Source organism: Lemur catta, chromosome 6 (genome assembly GCF_020740605.2).
Source record: "Lemur catta isolate mLemCat1 chromosome 6, mLemCat1.pri, whole genome shotgun sequence".
Lineage (NCBI taxonomy): Eukaryota > Metazoa > Chordata > Mammalia > Primates > Lemuridae > Lemur > Lemur catta.
The window spans coordinates 16,467,349-16,483,243 of record NC_059133.1 but is presented as its reverse complement, the minus strand read 5'-3'; the positions used below and the strand labels follow the sequence as shown (position 1 = coordinate 16,483,243).

Sequence of the window (15,895 nt, the reverse complement as noted above, 5' to 3'; positions counted from 1 at the left end):
CCTCACTGCCATCCCCCATAACTATCATTCTCTACTCTGTTTCTATGCATCTGACTTTTTTTTTTAAGATTCCATATATAAATGAGATCGTGCAATATTTTTCTTTCTGTCTGGCTTATTTCACTTGACATGATGTCCTCCAGGTTCATTCATGTTGTTGCAAATGGCAGGATTTCCTTTTAAAGGCTGAATAATATTCCATTGTAACTGAGCTGTGTATATGACAATTTCTTTATCTACTCACCTGTTGACAAACATTTGTTTCCATAACTTGGCTATTGTGAATAATGCTGCAATGAACATGGGAGTGCAGATATCTCTATGAGGTGCTGATTTCATTCCCTTTGGGTATGTAACCAAAGAAAGATTGCTGGATCATATGGTAGTTCTATTTTTAATTTTTTGAAGAACTTCCATACTGTTTTCCATACTAGCTGTACCAATTTACATTCCTACCAACAGTGTACAAGGATTCCCTTTCTCCACATCCTCACCAACACCTGTTATCTCTCGTCTTATTGGTACTAGCCATTCTAACAAGTGTGAAGTGATACCTCATTGTGGTTGGAGTTTGCATTTCCCTGATGATTAGTGATGTTCAGCACTTTTTCATATACCTGTTGGACATTTTTATGTCCTCTTGGGAGAAATGTATATTCAGGTCCTTTGCCCATTTTTTAATTGGGTTGTTTTTTAGCAATTGAGCTGTGTGAGCTCCTTATATATTTTGGATATTAACCCTTTATCAGATATATGGTTCACAAATACCTTCTCCCAACCCACAGGCTGGCTTTTCATTTTGTTGACTGTTTCTTTTGCTGTGCAGAAACTGTTTAGTTTGATGCAGCCTTGCTTGTTTACTTTTGCTTTTGTTGCCTGAGTTTTTGATGTGATATCCAAAAAATCATTGCCAAGGCCAATGTCAAGGAGATTTTCTCCTATGTTTTCTTCTGGAGTTTTATGGCTTCAGGTCTTACGTTTAGGCCTTTTATCCATTTTTAGTTGATTTTTCTGTATGGTGTAAGATAAGGGATCCAGTTTCATTCTTCTGCATGTGGATATCCAGTTTTCCCAACATCATTTGTTGAACAGACTATTCTTTCTCCATTGTGTCTTCCTGGTGCCCTTGTTAAAAATTAGTTGACTGCATATGCTTGGTTTTAGTTCTGGGCTCTCTATTCTGTTTCATTAATCTATGTGTCTATTTTTATGCCAGTACCATACTGTTTTGATTTCTGTTGGTTTGTGATATAATTTGAAATCAGGACGTGTGATGCCTCCAACTTTCTTTTGTTTTCTCAAGATCACTTTGGCTATTCAAGGGTCTTGTGCAGTTCCACATGAATTTTAGGATTCTTTTTATTTTTTTCTATAAAAAATGTCACTACAATTTTGACAGAGATTGCACTGAACTGCATATTGCTTTGAGTAGCATGAACATTTTAACAATACTAATTCTGCCAATCCATGAATGTGGGATATCTTTCCATTTATTTGTGTCCTCTTCAATTTCTTTCATTAATGTTTTATAGTTTTATTGTAAAGATATTTTACCTCCTTGATTAAATATATTCATAGGTATTTTATTTATCACACTGTGGTGTATCACACTGATTGATCTGCATATATTTTTTTACTTTTAGTTTAAGCTGTGTTCTATATTTTGTTGTTTTTTTTTTTCCAATAGATTTAGTGGTATAAGTGGTTTTTGGTTACATGGATGAATTGTATAGCAGTGACATCTGGGTTTTTAGTGTACTTGTTACCTGAATAGTACACATTGTACCTATTGGTAGTTTTTCTTCCCTCACTTACCTCACACCCTCTCCCTTGATTTGTATATGTTAAACCAGCCTTGCCTCCCAGGGATAAATCCCACATAGTCATGATGTATGATATTTTTGATATATTGTTGAATTCAGTTTGCAGTATTTTATTGAGAATTTTTGCAGCTATGTTCATCAGAGACATTGGCCTACAGTTTTCTTTTCTTGTAGTGTCTCTGTCTGGCTTTGGTATCAGGGTGATGCTGGCCACAGAAAATGAGTTTGGAAGTGTTCCCTCTAGTTCTATTCTTTTGGAAGATTTTAAGGATTGATACTAATTCTTTGAACGTTTGGTAGAATTCAGCCATGAAGCCATCTGGTGTGGGGCTTTTCTTTGTTGTGAGGTTTTTAATTACTATTTCAGTCTCTGTATTTGTTATTGGTCTATTCACGCTTTCTATTTCTTCCTGATTCAATCTTGGTAGGTATATGTTTCTAAAAATTAGAAACATATTGGTTATCTACTTTGTTGCCATAAAATTGTTCATAATAGTGCCTTATAATCTTTTTTTAATTTCTAAGGCATCCATTGTAATGTTTCCACTTTCATTTCTGATTTTATTTGAATCTTCTCTTTTCTTAGTCTAAGGTTTTGTCAATTTTATGTTTTCATAAAACCAACTGTTAGCTCTGTTGACATTCTTTAGTTCTTTTGTGTTCTATTTGATTTATTTCTGCTCTGATCTTTATTTCCTTCCTTATGCTAACTTTGGGTTAGTTTATTCTTCTTTTTCTAATTCTTTGAGGTGCTACGTTGTGTTGTTTATTTGAGATCTTTCTTCCTTCTAAATGCAGGCACTTACCACTATACACTTCCCTCTTAGGACTACTTTTTTTGCGTCCCTTAGGTTTTGGTATATTGTGTTTACATTTTTGTTTATCTCAAGATATTTTTAAGTTTCCCTTTGGATTTCTTCTTTGACCAATTGGTTGTTCAGGAGCATGTTGTGTAATTTCCATGTATTTATGAACTTTCCGGTTCTCTTCCCATTATTGATTTCTAGTTTCGTACCATTATAGTTAGAAAAGATAGTTGATATGATTTCAGTCTTCTTAGACTTCAATCTTCTTCTTCAATCTTCTTAAGGTCTTCTTTGTTAACACTCATTTTGTGGCATAACATGATATATTCTGGACAATGTCCTATGTGTGCTTGAGAAGAATGTATATCCTGCTTCTGTTTGATAAAATATTTTGTATATATCTGTTAGGTCCATTTGGTCTAAAGTGTAGTTCAAGTGCAATGTTTCCTTATTGATTTTCTGTCTGGGTGATCTATCCATTGTTGAAAGTAGGGTATTAAAGTCCCCTGCTAGTATTGTATTACTGTCTATTTCTCCCTTCTGATCTGCTAATAATTGCTTCATATATTCAGGGGCTCCAATGTGTACATATATATTTACAATCGTTTTACCTTCTTGATGAATTGACCCCATGAGACTTTTCTTAATGTCCAGTTCTTTGAGCAAAATATAACACAGGGCCTCTATAATCAAAGCCTATAGGTACCATGACATCCTCTTTTTACCTCTAAAGACTGCTAAGTGTTTTCAATGTATTAAATAGTTCAAGAATTAAACTTTGTTTCCAAGAGCCAGGCTTCTCAGCATGATGAATGGGGTCTTAGAATTTAAATATGCCTCTTCCTAATCTTTGTATTCAGAATTAAAATACAAGGCATCCAACTGCTGATCTTATGAGGCCCCCTAGTGTTCACAATGCAGATACTTTAGCAATCCACACACACTGGCACTCCAGAAGCATGTTTAACTGCTAGATTAACTGTAGAATCAATCTGTAGCCCAGTAAAAAATATCCTTAGGGGAATCAATGATACAGATGAAATATAAAAGATCCCACTTTAATTAATTCATCTGGAATTACTTTGAGCCAACTTTCAGAAGACAAGCAAAGGCCTAGAAAATCCTAAACAATATTTAATAATAACATTACTTTTCAAAATTATGGTCTGTGATAGTAACATTCCATTTTACTTTTTTACTTCTTGATCCAGCTGAACTATTAAAGCACCACCATATAACATTCAAAATATTGAAAGCTTTGGATGGTAACACATTATGATCAAGTCTTTATAAGGAGAGTTTATCACTTGTATAATTTAAAGAATAAAATTTAAAAAGTCAGCACACATTATTTTCCTCAACAGTTGTTTGTCTTCTGAAATCTCATAGTACTTTGTATCATTATAACAATGGGCATATTTATTATGATTACATTCTTCAATGGCATTCTCTTTCTTACTTTTTTACCACTATGTCTTCAATTGAGGAGACACCTGGTATTTAGCAAGTAGCTGAGAAATGTGTTACAAATGACATAATGGCAACTTAAACACTTAAGTCTGCAAGTAATATATCTTTCTTTTCCATGTATGTAGGGGAACTCATCCTAGAACCACTACTAACTCTCCATCCCTATGTTGACCCTCTATGTTCTCTTATTAATATTAGGAAGAAACCCTCATCCTCTTCTACTCTTCTTTTCTTCTCTCTAACCTCCTCCTCAAGGTGGGAGAGACTTATCTAATTGGTAAAATGAGAGAAAGGGGCACTAACTCATGCCTAATCGTGCCCTTACTGGCTTTCTCTTTGGGGATCCCAGCCTTTTGATGACAGTCTCCCTTCCCCAGTGCAGTTAACAGCCTATTCCTATGGGGTGACCACTGCAAGTTGTCTAGCTGTCTGCCTGTGAGTGGATGGATGAATCTAATAGTGTAGAAGAAGAATATTAAGCCACGTTTTCTAATACCAGCCATAAGCTAACATTTCAATCCCTGACTTTAGCATCTATTTCTAAATTGTATAATAATTTAGAGAAGGAAAAAAGTATAACCAATTTATCACCCCAACAATATAAATTAGAGCAGATTTAAGATCATCCCTTTAATAATGTAACTCTTCATTTTCTGTGTTTTTTTTGAGTGGGAGAGAAGGGAATTGAGCATCACCTTGAATATACTTGAACATGTATTATTCCTTGTATAGTGCAAGACAACAACAAAAAGCCAAGACCTTTGGGAACAAGATCTTCTATTTAGGCCATTGATCATTTATCATCTTATACCTTACTTTAAACTATGCATCTTTACCTTCCAAATGAGAAAAATTCTCCTTGAGCAGACATATCAAGTCTTATTAAATATTGTTTTTATGCCACTCACTAAATAACTTAAGGCAATTTTATATGCTAAATGAAGCTTCCCCTGATATCTCTGAAAGTTGTAGAAAATTATTGCCTTTGGTAGATTAAAGGCCTTTCTTTATTTCAAGAACGTAAGTCTGAAACCCTTACTGCTTTGAACTAAATGTACTTTAAATTTATTTTAAAGTATACTATAAATCTGTATAGAACTCATGAAAATATGTGGGGTACGTGAATGTTTGCCTCTGGTTTGGCTTATAAACCATCTTTTTTTTTTCTTTTATATTACTTTGGGTTTCTGTTTTCTTTGTATATTTTTAGTCTGGCATCTTAAAAAAAAAGAAAAAGAAAGAAACCACAATCAACTTTTAACATTTAACCATTGCTCACAAATCATATTCATTTACCATTGACAGTAGTCTCAGAGTACAAATTTCCACTAAAACAATTCATTAGATTCTATAAATACTCTATCACTATTTATCAGAAATTACATACAGAAGATGACACCAACTTCACACGGCATTCAGGCTAATTTTCATGGTGACTTTTTTTCCTTTTGTTAACTGTGAAAAGGCTACTAATTGGTGTGGTATCTGATGGGGAAAAAAATATCTCATTGGGAAATTTCAAGCACCACAATAACCTTATATTCTCAGAAGTTAGTTCAATACACATAACAGAATACTCTAGGTCAACTCCTAGCTGGCTACACAGGAAAGGGCAGAAATTATAGAGTATGACAGACCTGGGTTCAACTTTTCCATCAGTAGTTGTGTAAACTTGGATAATATACATGACTTCTATGATCCTCAGTTTTCTCATCTAAAATTAGAGGTAATCTTTATCTTATAGAGTTTTAAACTCTATAAGAACAGAAAAAATACGTGAGAACCACAACACATAGTAGGTATACAATAAATGGTAGTTATTCTAATCAGCCTCAATAACAGTTCTAATATACTTGAAGGTCACCATGGATTCATGGCATTGCTGCAACAATATTTATTTTAAAAGACTCTGAATAACACATAATATTTAGTTGCAAGTCAACTTACCAAGACAAGAGTACAAACCCTGACTTATCCAAGCCAATATGGCAAGAGTTATAAGGTCACCAAAACTAGCAGCAATGGGTGTAGCAACATTATCAGGATTTATACCAGTCTTCTTTGAACCAACGATAACTCCAACCATTATTATTCCTAGAAGAAAGAATGTTAATTGCTTTTTATGCTATTATTTAAAGAAAATCAATCAATCCCCCAAATACCAAATATGTAGGATAGACAAACAGCATTTTAGTTCCAGTTAGATTATTTAGATAAGCTAACTGAAGCAAATAAAACACTTTACTCTGAAGCTTTGGCAAAATGCCTTTTAAGAAATTCCCAAGTAGGGATCTTAGAAGACTTAAGAAGTTCAATGCTGCATCTAGAGACCCAAAAGCTAGTAAAATTACGTTAAAGCTAAAATTTCAAATTTAATGACATGTGTATCTTCTATGTAATGTATCTGTGTGTATCAAATCCAAAGATTTTAATTTTAACCTTCAAATAAAGTATGAAAACAAAAAAAAAGGTGAGTCATATTTATATGCATAGCAGCTGGGAAGAAGACCAACAAAAACAGATTTGTTCACATATGGTAGCTAGAAATACTTGCTTCATTTGATTATTTAAAAGTGTTGAAGTATTAAAACGCGGGACGTAATTAAATTTTAAACACTGAAGGCCACTGAAGGCCACGAGAAATAGTCTTTGTAACAGATATTCTTTAAACCCAAATTTTCTGTCTATAAACCTACAATAAGAGAACAAAAGATGAAAATGTTAACTTTATACTTAATACTTTTGCATCCTTATTTTCTTGAATCATACAAATGGGAGAAAAATGACACAATTTATATGCATACCCAATTATATAGATTTTCTCATGCCAACACATTCATTAAGAGGATGCAGTACAGAGACAATTTTAAATGTTTAATTTATTTATATGCTAACCATAAATCAATATGGAAACCCTAAATATGGCTATGGGAAAAAATGAGCAGAATCTCACTGCATTTTTAGAGTAAAAATGACTCTAAATGCTTTTATTCCAGCACATTTATTTTATAGATAATAAAAATGAGGTCCCAGAGAGTAGGGTTTAAATTCTTGCCTAAGGTCACATAGCTTGTAAGTGACTCTCGCTCAGTGTTTTTTACTCTACTGCATAAAGTCAAAATTTTAAAAAGTAGAATTTTTGTCTTACATCAGACAATGCCTCACATCTTAATATTCTAGAGGCTTTTTCAATCACTGGACTTACCTTTCCCATAATGTCATTGTAAAAAGAAAAAAAAAAGCAATAGTAGAAAAGTTTTAAAAATATATTATGCAGTTATCAAACAAGATGTGACTATGGCCGGGCGCGGTGGCTCATGCCTGTAATCCTAGCCCTCTGGGAGGCCGAGGCGGGTGGATCGCTTGAGGTCAGGGGTTCGAGACCAGCCTGAGCAAGAGCGAGACCTCGTCTCTACTAAAAATAGAAAGAAATTATCTGGCCAACTAAAATATATATAGAAAAAATTAGCCGGGCATGGTGGCGCATGCCTGTAGTCCCAGCTACTCAGGAGGCTGAGGCAGTAGGATTGCTTAAACCCAGGAGTTTGAGGTTGCTGTGAGCTAGGCTGACGCCATGGCACTCACTCTAGCCAGGGCAACAAAGCGACACTCTGTCTCAAAAAAAAAAAAAAAAAGATGTGACTGTATGGAGTTCTTTTTCCAAAACATTTAAAGATATGGGAAGTTCTCCTATACACCGTACCATCTATATCTTTTCAGCTAAAACAAATATTTCACATGTATCATGGTCCAGTGGAAAGAGCTGGGTGTCAGGAAACTTGAGTTTTAATTCTGATTCTGCTGTTAACAAGCTGATGGAATTGGACAAGTCACCTTACCTGTCTGGGTCAGTTTTCTTACCTATGAAATATGGTTAATAGTATCTGCTTTACACATTAAGGTGGTTATAAAGGTCAGGTTGTCATAAAATTAGAACACAGATTATTCCAAGTAAGAAGTTTTAAACAAATGCATTTTAAAAATCTGAATTTTTGATAGTTTTGAAAAGCCTAGATATTTCAAATACTTGTTAGACTGAAAAATTTTAAACAATACTTTCTAAATGAAACAAAATCCAAAAGAAAACAGAAGCAAATGAGCCTAAATAAGTGGTGTACTGATGCCAAAACTTTTTTTTTTTTTACTAGAAATTTAATTTTCCAGTAGCTTAACTTCATTCTGCTTTGGCCAGGGTTAACTCCACTCAATTCTACATAAAGACCAGAAACTATCCCTAATGTAATTTAAGTAGTAAATCAAAATTCTTTGGAAGTCATGTCTTAATTTAATAAGATTCCCTAAATTCCCAGAATCTAACCAGAAAAAGTTAGCTGCTTTGTATAATCACCTTATATAACAATCTTCCATTTTTACTTTGCTGGTAATATAAGGGAGAGAAGATAACAAATATGAAATAAAAATAACCAAGTCTTTATGATTAGGATTCCATAAAAAGCTAATTCTCTAGTATAAAGTTCATATTAATAAATAAATATAAAGTAAGATAGTCCCACTAAAAAGTTGTAATGTAGTTCATTTTTAAAACCTTCTGGCTCTTTAAAATTCTATGGCCAACAATATGCTGTCTTAAGCATAAGGTTATATTTATATTGCCACAGAAACAGGGAAGAAATTGTCTTTGGAACCTGAAACTTAAAAAAAAAAAACATTTAACAGAGGGACTGCTTTTGAAACTCAGAAATTCCTGGAACACTTGTTGTTACTCAAGTGACAAGCCAGTAAATCCCCTGCATGATTTCCAGAAAGGAGTTTCTCAATTAATTGAATTTACAGAAACAAGTGAATGTCTAGGCTATTTTCCTGATCTTTTTGGGGAACTATACCAGGGTATCAAAGGCCAAGAGACAATCTCAGAAAAGCCTGTTCTACACTAAGTTTTATAAATAATGAAATATAAATATATCTGGAGTAATTAAAATATTTTTGAAGTTTGTAGACAACATTTTTTCTTCTGTTTTCATAAAAAGTGTCATTTAAATAAAAGTAGATAAAAATAATCTTCACAAATAAATACTTTAAAAGTACAAGACTATGGAGTAGACATTTATAAATTCACTTACCCTGCAGAAGAGATGCAATGAAGGCAGTTGCTACACTGCTAGAGCACAAAAGTATGGAATGATCAAGGTAGTATTTTCCCTCTGGAATCCAGCCCAATATAATTGCTGCCACAGCTGCTAGAAAACCAACTACTGTTGCCTGAACCTAAAAAAATTTTACAAAATCCAACTGAATTATTCATTTCAAAAACACATTTTAAAAATTTGATTATGTAAATATTACATACAAAAAGTGAGAAAATTCTTTCACTGATTCCTCATCTGGAAAAAAAAGTGAAAAAAAAAATTGCATATAGTAATTGAGCTACAGTATCCTTTAAATTAGCTATTACTATTATATTTTAGTTTTAATATTCCCTAAGACTGTGGGTTCTGAAACTGCCCTGATCTGGTGACAGCAGGTATGGAATGGGGTCTGGGAACCTATTTTTAACAAGTACCCCAAGTGATGTTGAAGGTATAATCCACAGATCATCTAAGAAAATATCACCTTCAGACTGAGAAGTACCCAATCCACATATCTGAAGTCTGACTTTAGAGGGATTGTTGACAAGAGATTGGATTTTTATAATCGAATGACAGGAGTTTGACTCCTGGGTCTACCACTTAATCTTAGAGCAAGTTATTTAAATTCATTCATTCAATGAGTATTTATTTAGATTCTACCATGTACATACAACATGCTGTGCTTGACGTTGTGCTACAACAGTGGTCAAAATAGATTTATTCCCTGCTCTCAGAGGATTCTCGGTCAGTGGGAGAGACAGACATTCAAAAATAACCACAATTGTGATTGGTGCTATGGAAATTTCAGTTCCTAATCTTTAAACTGACAATGATAATATCAAACTTTGAGATTTAAATTAATTATATAAATAAAGTGCTTCCAACAGTGCTGACACGAAGCAACACTCAAAAACCTACAACTAAGAAAAGTCACACTGACTGCGAGCTCTGAGACTCAGATTAATAGAATGTCAGAACTAAAAGAAATCCTAAGGCATCTATTATCTATTCCACTGATTCTTAGCTGTGTTTGTGTCATGGACTCCTTTGATAATCCGGTAAAAAAAAAAAAAACTCTATATAATAGAGATCCTTTTCTCTAGAAAAGCACAGAGGCACTCAATATTTTGAGCAGAATTTCTTGGCATTCACAGACTGTCTGAAGCCAATATATGTACTAGAAGCCAGGGCTCCAAGTGAAAAACACCTGTCGTCTGACCTTGTCACATAGTAAATTAATAGAAAAGCCAGGACTAAAGAGTCCAGATACCCTGGATTGCAGCCCCATGACCTTGTATTATATTAATAGCTCCTGTTGATGTCACCCATAGATTCAGAGCTGAGAGTCATGCCATAAGCACCATTATGGCTATAGCAGTTGTTGAAATAGTTCATTATTTTCATATTGGTTAATAAATAACATGATAATACTTTTAAGCAATAAAATTAATTTATAGTATAAATTCTAGCACTGTGATTCCAAGTCTTTTCTGGAATGACACTTGAACACAGAGCTAGAGAGCCTGTTGCAGACATCCTGGTATGTATGTATGTATCTATCTATCTATTTCTGAGGAAAGGGAAGCACACAGCTGAGATGAGGAAGTCTTATTCTGTATGATTCATTGAAAAATGACTAATTGTACCCAAGAGAAAGCAAAGTCTGGGTTGAAGTCGTAGCTGGGGAAGTTAATAGGAGCCATAGGCCTGAAAAGACGTTGGTACAGGACACATCCCTCCTCGTAGGTAATGGTCCTCAGATGGGACCAGGGACTTTGCTTTATTTGACTACTTATGCACTGGTTGGTGTGGCTGCTCTGTGTAATCACGAAGAAATCTGTGGCAGGTAACCTACCTGGGACCTCATTTAACAGCCAGCAGAGCACACCCCCGAGTAAGAACATGAGCCTCTTCTGTCCTTCCCCCCTCTACCTCCATAGCCAGTCTCCAGGCAGAGGAGCCTATGCCAGCCCCCTCCCCCAACACACACACTCATCTACTCCCTCACAAGCTTTAGCAGATGAAGCCTCAGGGAGAGAATAGCCTCTTCCCCAACTCCAACCCTACCCCTTCAGCTTCTTTTCTTCTTGCTTTTGTCTGTTGGTAACTGGGCTCCAACCAATGGCTGCCTCCCTGGCTGGCACCAATTGTTTCCTGATGGGCCTGCTTGGGGTTCCCTGTTCTTCATACATCCTTGGTGGAGTAAGGCAGATAAAGACACATGCCTCGGGCTATGGCAGCTACGATAAATGAATCCTCAGCCATGTCTGGCTCCCATCCTGACCAACAGTTGCAGGGAGAGAGGATGATAAGGGAAGAATGAAGACTAAAAGTTGGAGGAAAAATTAAAAGCTGCGATGGTAATTATTAGAATGATGGATAAATAATTTACACTACAACTCATATTACTTCGTAAGATTTTATGGTATTTAAAAAATAAAATGGAGTATATTTTCAAATTTTTATTTTTATTCATTATTTATAGTACTCGATCATTGTTAAATATTTTGATTATTACCCCTGCAATTTCAATCTGTAAAGGATCTTAGACATCTCTAATGGGATGCTGTGATTTAAAAGAGGAAAGTGAAACCCAGAAAGGTTAAGTAAATTAACAAAGGTTATATAGCTGGCTAATGTTAGAGCTGAGGTTAGATCCCACATTTTCTTATTTCTAAATCTGTGATCCTAGAAGCAGTTGCACAGGTATTTTAAAAATTTCTTTATTTCTTTGTCCTTGAAATGCATTACATGAAATTATGTTCCTTTAACCATGTTCTCAATATTATGTCCTAGTTGAGCTAACATCAAAATTAGTGTGCATTCCCTAAGCTCACACTAGCTAGAGAATTACTAGGGGTAGCTGCAGTCGTCTGTCTTGGAGATAGGAGAGGGTAATTGAAGAGGAAGAGGAGATACTCACTTGAGATTAGAAAGAGCTGTAGATTACACACAATCCATGGTTTAGTGAATATGTAATTGGTAATTTAATGTATTTGTTTATATTAACACTAGTAACATTAATAAATCAAGGAAAACTCAAGTTAAACAAATGTCTGACCATAATATACAGAATAGAGCTCAGTTTAATTAAACACATAATTTACTTTTTAAAAAGTAGAAAAATAACCCTTAATGAAGTGTTAAATATTTATTTGTACAAATACTAACACAAATTCTGGCTCTATCATAAACTTTTTTTTTGAGACAGAGTCTGGCTCTGTTACCCTGGCTAGAGTGCAGTGGCTCATCATAGCTCACTGTAACTTCCAACTTCTGGGCTCAAGTGATCCTCCTGCCTCAGCCTCCCAGGTAGCTAGGACTACAGATGCATGTGCCACCATGCCCAGTTAACTTCTTCTGTTAATATTTTTTGTAAAAACAGGGTCTCACTCTTGCTCAGGCTGGTCTTGAACTCCTAACCTCAAGTGATCCTCCTACCTCAGCCTCCCATAGTGTTAGGAATATAGTCATGAGCCACTGTGCCCAGCCTATCATATACTTAGGATAGAAAACATTTTGTATCTTTTTCCTATATGTTGTATATTATATATTTTTCCTACTTAGAAAAACTTAGTTTCTAGAGAAAGAACAGATTTCAAAGGTCATGGGTATCCATTTATTCCATTAGTTTTTTCAGGATACTAAATTATCATTTTGGTGTTTCCTGAAACAATTAAATGATAGACTCATAGTTCTAAAATTATACCAATCTTACTGGTAACACCCAAGATCTATAAATTCAGTAACTGTTAAAAAAAAAAATGTGTACCACTTACCTGTTTTAAAGCCAAGTTGCCAATTATTAGGTTCCACTTTTCAATGGGTGAATCCATCTTCCCAATATTTACCTGTTAAGGTAGACATTTTCATGTATCACTGAAAAATCTATATGCTTTCTACTCTGTTTAAACAGCACATGAAGCCTTAACATCTTTACTAAATCTGATAAGCTCACATTGCACTTTGACTATAATTCTGAATTCACTACCAGTCTTGCATCTAACATTCAGCTTGCCTGAGATGTTCAGGAGAAAAATGTTTTCGTTTACCTAAGTATCTTACAAGAACTAGTGGACCAGTTAGTATTATCCACCTACTTACTGATGTTATCTTACAACTAACATCATTGGGTATCATCCTAACATGCCAAATTTTGTGTACTAAGGCCCAATATAAATAATTACATAATTTTGAGCTGCTGGCATTTAATTCCACATCATCAAACTAATCTAACTTGAAGAATTATTGACCAAAAAATATCAAGATATAAATAAATCGTTAATATGTACATAATTTATATTTGAGTCATGACTAAAACTGTTAGCAAAATTCATTCAGTTCACAAATAAATTTTGATTGTGTTCCTCAACTATTTAATTGTATACATCTTTCTGCTAAATGGAAGAAATATGCTCCAAAATAACATTATTCATACAACTGAACTGCTCTGTAAGCTAAATCATATTTCTCAACCACTTAGGATTCAAAAAATGTATATCCAAATCTGCCAAGTTTTTCTAATGCACTCGTTTGGAAAGCAATGAACAATCATTAGTAAAAATACTATATTGAGCTGTGTTTCAATTATTCATCATCTGCTTGGCCATGGAAGATTTTCAAATCTAAAATAAAAATCTATAGGTGAATGGGTAAAGAGGGAGGTAGATAAAGGAGTTACTTATGGGTAGTTTTAACCAGGGACAGACGAGAGGTTAGAGCTCACTGGCTTCAGGCCAGGAAGTTAACGCTACATCATCATTTCTTCTATCAGTGTGGAAAACAGATTCTATTCTGCAATCACACTCTGGACTTTAGTCTCAGCAAATGCAAATATTGAAATTTCTCGTTGTGTCAGAATAATTATTCATGCAGTCATTATATATTTCTTTACTAAGCTTAGGAATCTAAATTATTGATAACATTAATATTTGTAGCTCTAACAACCTGGGGCTTTGCTCAAGTGAGTAATAAGGTACAAGCAATGTTTAAACATTGAACCTACCCCAGGTTTAAAATTAAAGAAATAGGTATGAGTAAAATTAGCGTTACTTTTAAATAATTCTTAGAAAAACATCTTTAGCTATAGGAAGCAATCTAAAATAATTCCACAAAAAAGGACAAGACATAAAGACTCCAGAGTTGCTGCAGTCATATGACCAAGGGACATATATACAGTAGGGTCTAGGAAAAGATCAAGAAAGGAAGGGGTGACAGAATGAATGGGTGCTAGGAATCAGGTATACAACTGTGCCAGATTTACTATTAATAGGTACCATCATCACTAGTGCCTTTTTAAGGCATGGAGCTACATTCCTCAAAATCCCTTTCCCTATAGCTTCAGGTGACAGTCTGCTAGTGAGAAGAATTTGCCTAAGATTTGGAAATTGCAAGTGAAGCAGAGGCCATTATTTCGGGAAGGTGTCCAGACCTCTTCACTATAATGGACATGTGTCTTTCTTCTTCTCTCCAGTGCTTCAAACTGCTTCTCTGTCTTTCCTACCACAGATCTTCACTTCTCCAACTTCTTCCACATTTGCATAAGCCCAAATTTCTATATTAAGTTCCTTATGGATACAATACATACCATGACTATTTTCCTAACCAAACCTAGATTGACAGTACAGCCTTGCACTACTGAATTAATCTGTTTTATAAATGCTGAAGATCACACTCTCTAAGTTTCTTCCTGATCTAGAGGACTCTGAATCTGCAATCCTATTAGTCTAAAATAAAACAATAGCAAATTAAAACAAAGTATGGGTGTGAATAAAAAATAGAAAGTAGAATATAGTCATAAATAATAACTTTTTTTTACAAAGAAAAGACTTTTAAAAGTAAGGATTTGTTAAAAAGTAAACTAAAGAGAAATGTTGCCCCAAATTTACCCCAAAACAGGTATGGTACACTGGGGTGTAGGTAGATGTATGGCAGGACATATAAAATTAACTTCATTGCCTCCATCCTGTAAAAACTGTACCAAGAACTGGGCTGAAATGTTGGCTTTTTAGGAAAGAAGAGAGCAGAGGTGGCCAAAACCTTAAGATGTATTATGTTTGGCCAACATGGTGATTTAAAAATTTTTTAATTTGAATGCCTTTAGGTGGAATCTGCAGACTCTAGTTTTATAATCCCTACTCCCTCTCTTTGCATAAGCATATGTTACTTATCTGACATTGAGGCATTTGAGTTATGAGCAGAAATTAAGATTTATTGGAACTGAATATAAAAGTGATTTGGGATAACCTTGAAATTGTTGATTTACAAATGTACTTACTCCTTGATACTAGAAAAAATGTTTAATGTGTAAATACTTGAAACCAGGGTAATGAAAGTCCCCACTGAAGTATTGGTCTTAAACAAATGTATTAAGTACATGTGCCAAAAAATAGGTATATATAAACAAACAGAATAACCACTGTTATTTATGGGTGATGGGTACATGGATGATTTCTATTTTCTTCTTTGTTCTTTAGTGAATTTTTTCAAATTTTCATCACTGAACCTGTAGCACTGGTATAATCAGACATCTTATTTAAAAACACATATTTGCAAAAGACATATCTAATAAAAGACTGCTCTCTAAAATACACAAAGAACTCTTAAAACTCAATAACAAAATAAATAATCCAATTAAAAATGGGTCAAAGACCTTAACAGATACCGTACCAAAGAAGATATACAAATGACAAATAAGCATATGAAAAGA

The 15,895-nt window shown here is 34.3% G+C and overlaps 1 protein-coding gene across 4 annotated transcripts in view; it reads right to left on the bottom strand.

Moving 5' to 3' along the window:
* SLC41A2 (solute carrier family 41 member 2) overlaps positions 1-15,895 on the bottom strand; it is a 113,040-nt gene that overhangs the window by 62,368 nt on the left and 34,777 nt on the right. For all 4 annotated transcript variants that reach the window (XM_045553061.1, XM_045553064.1, XM_045553063.1 and 1 more), the window contains exons 4-6: positions 12,966-13,037; positions 9,181-9,325; positions 6,047-6,193 (exon numbers count right to left, since the gene is read on the bottom strand). In XM_045553061.1, coding sequence (XP_045409017.1) covers positions 6,047-6,193; positions 9,181-9,325; positions 12,966-13,037 — 364 coding nt within the window. The remainder of the gene's footprint in view (positions 1-6,046; positions 6,194-9,180; positions 9,326-12,965; positions 13,038-15,895) is intronic.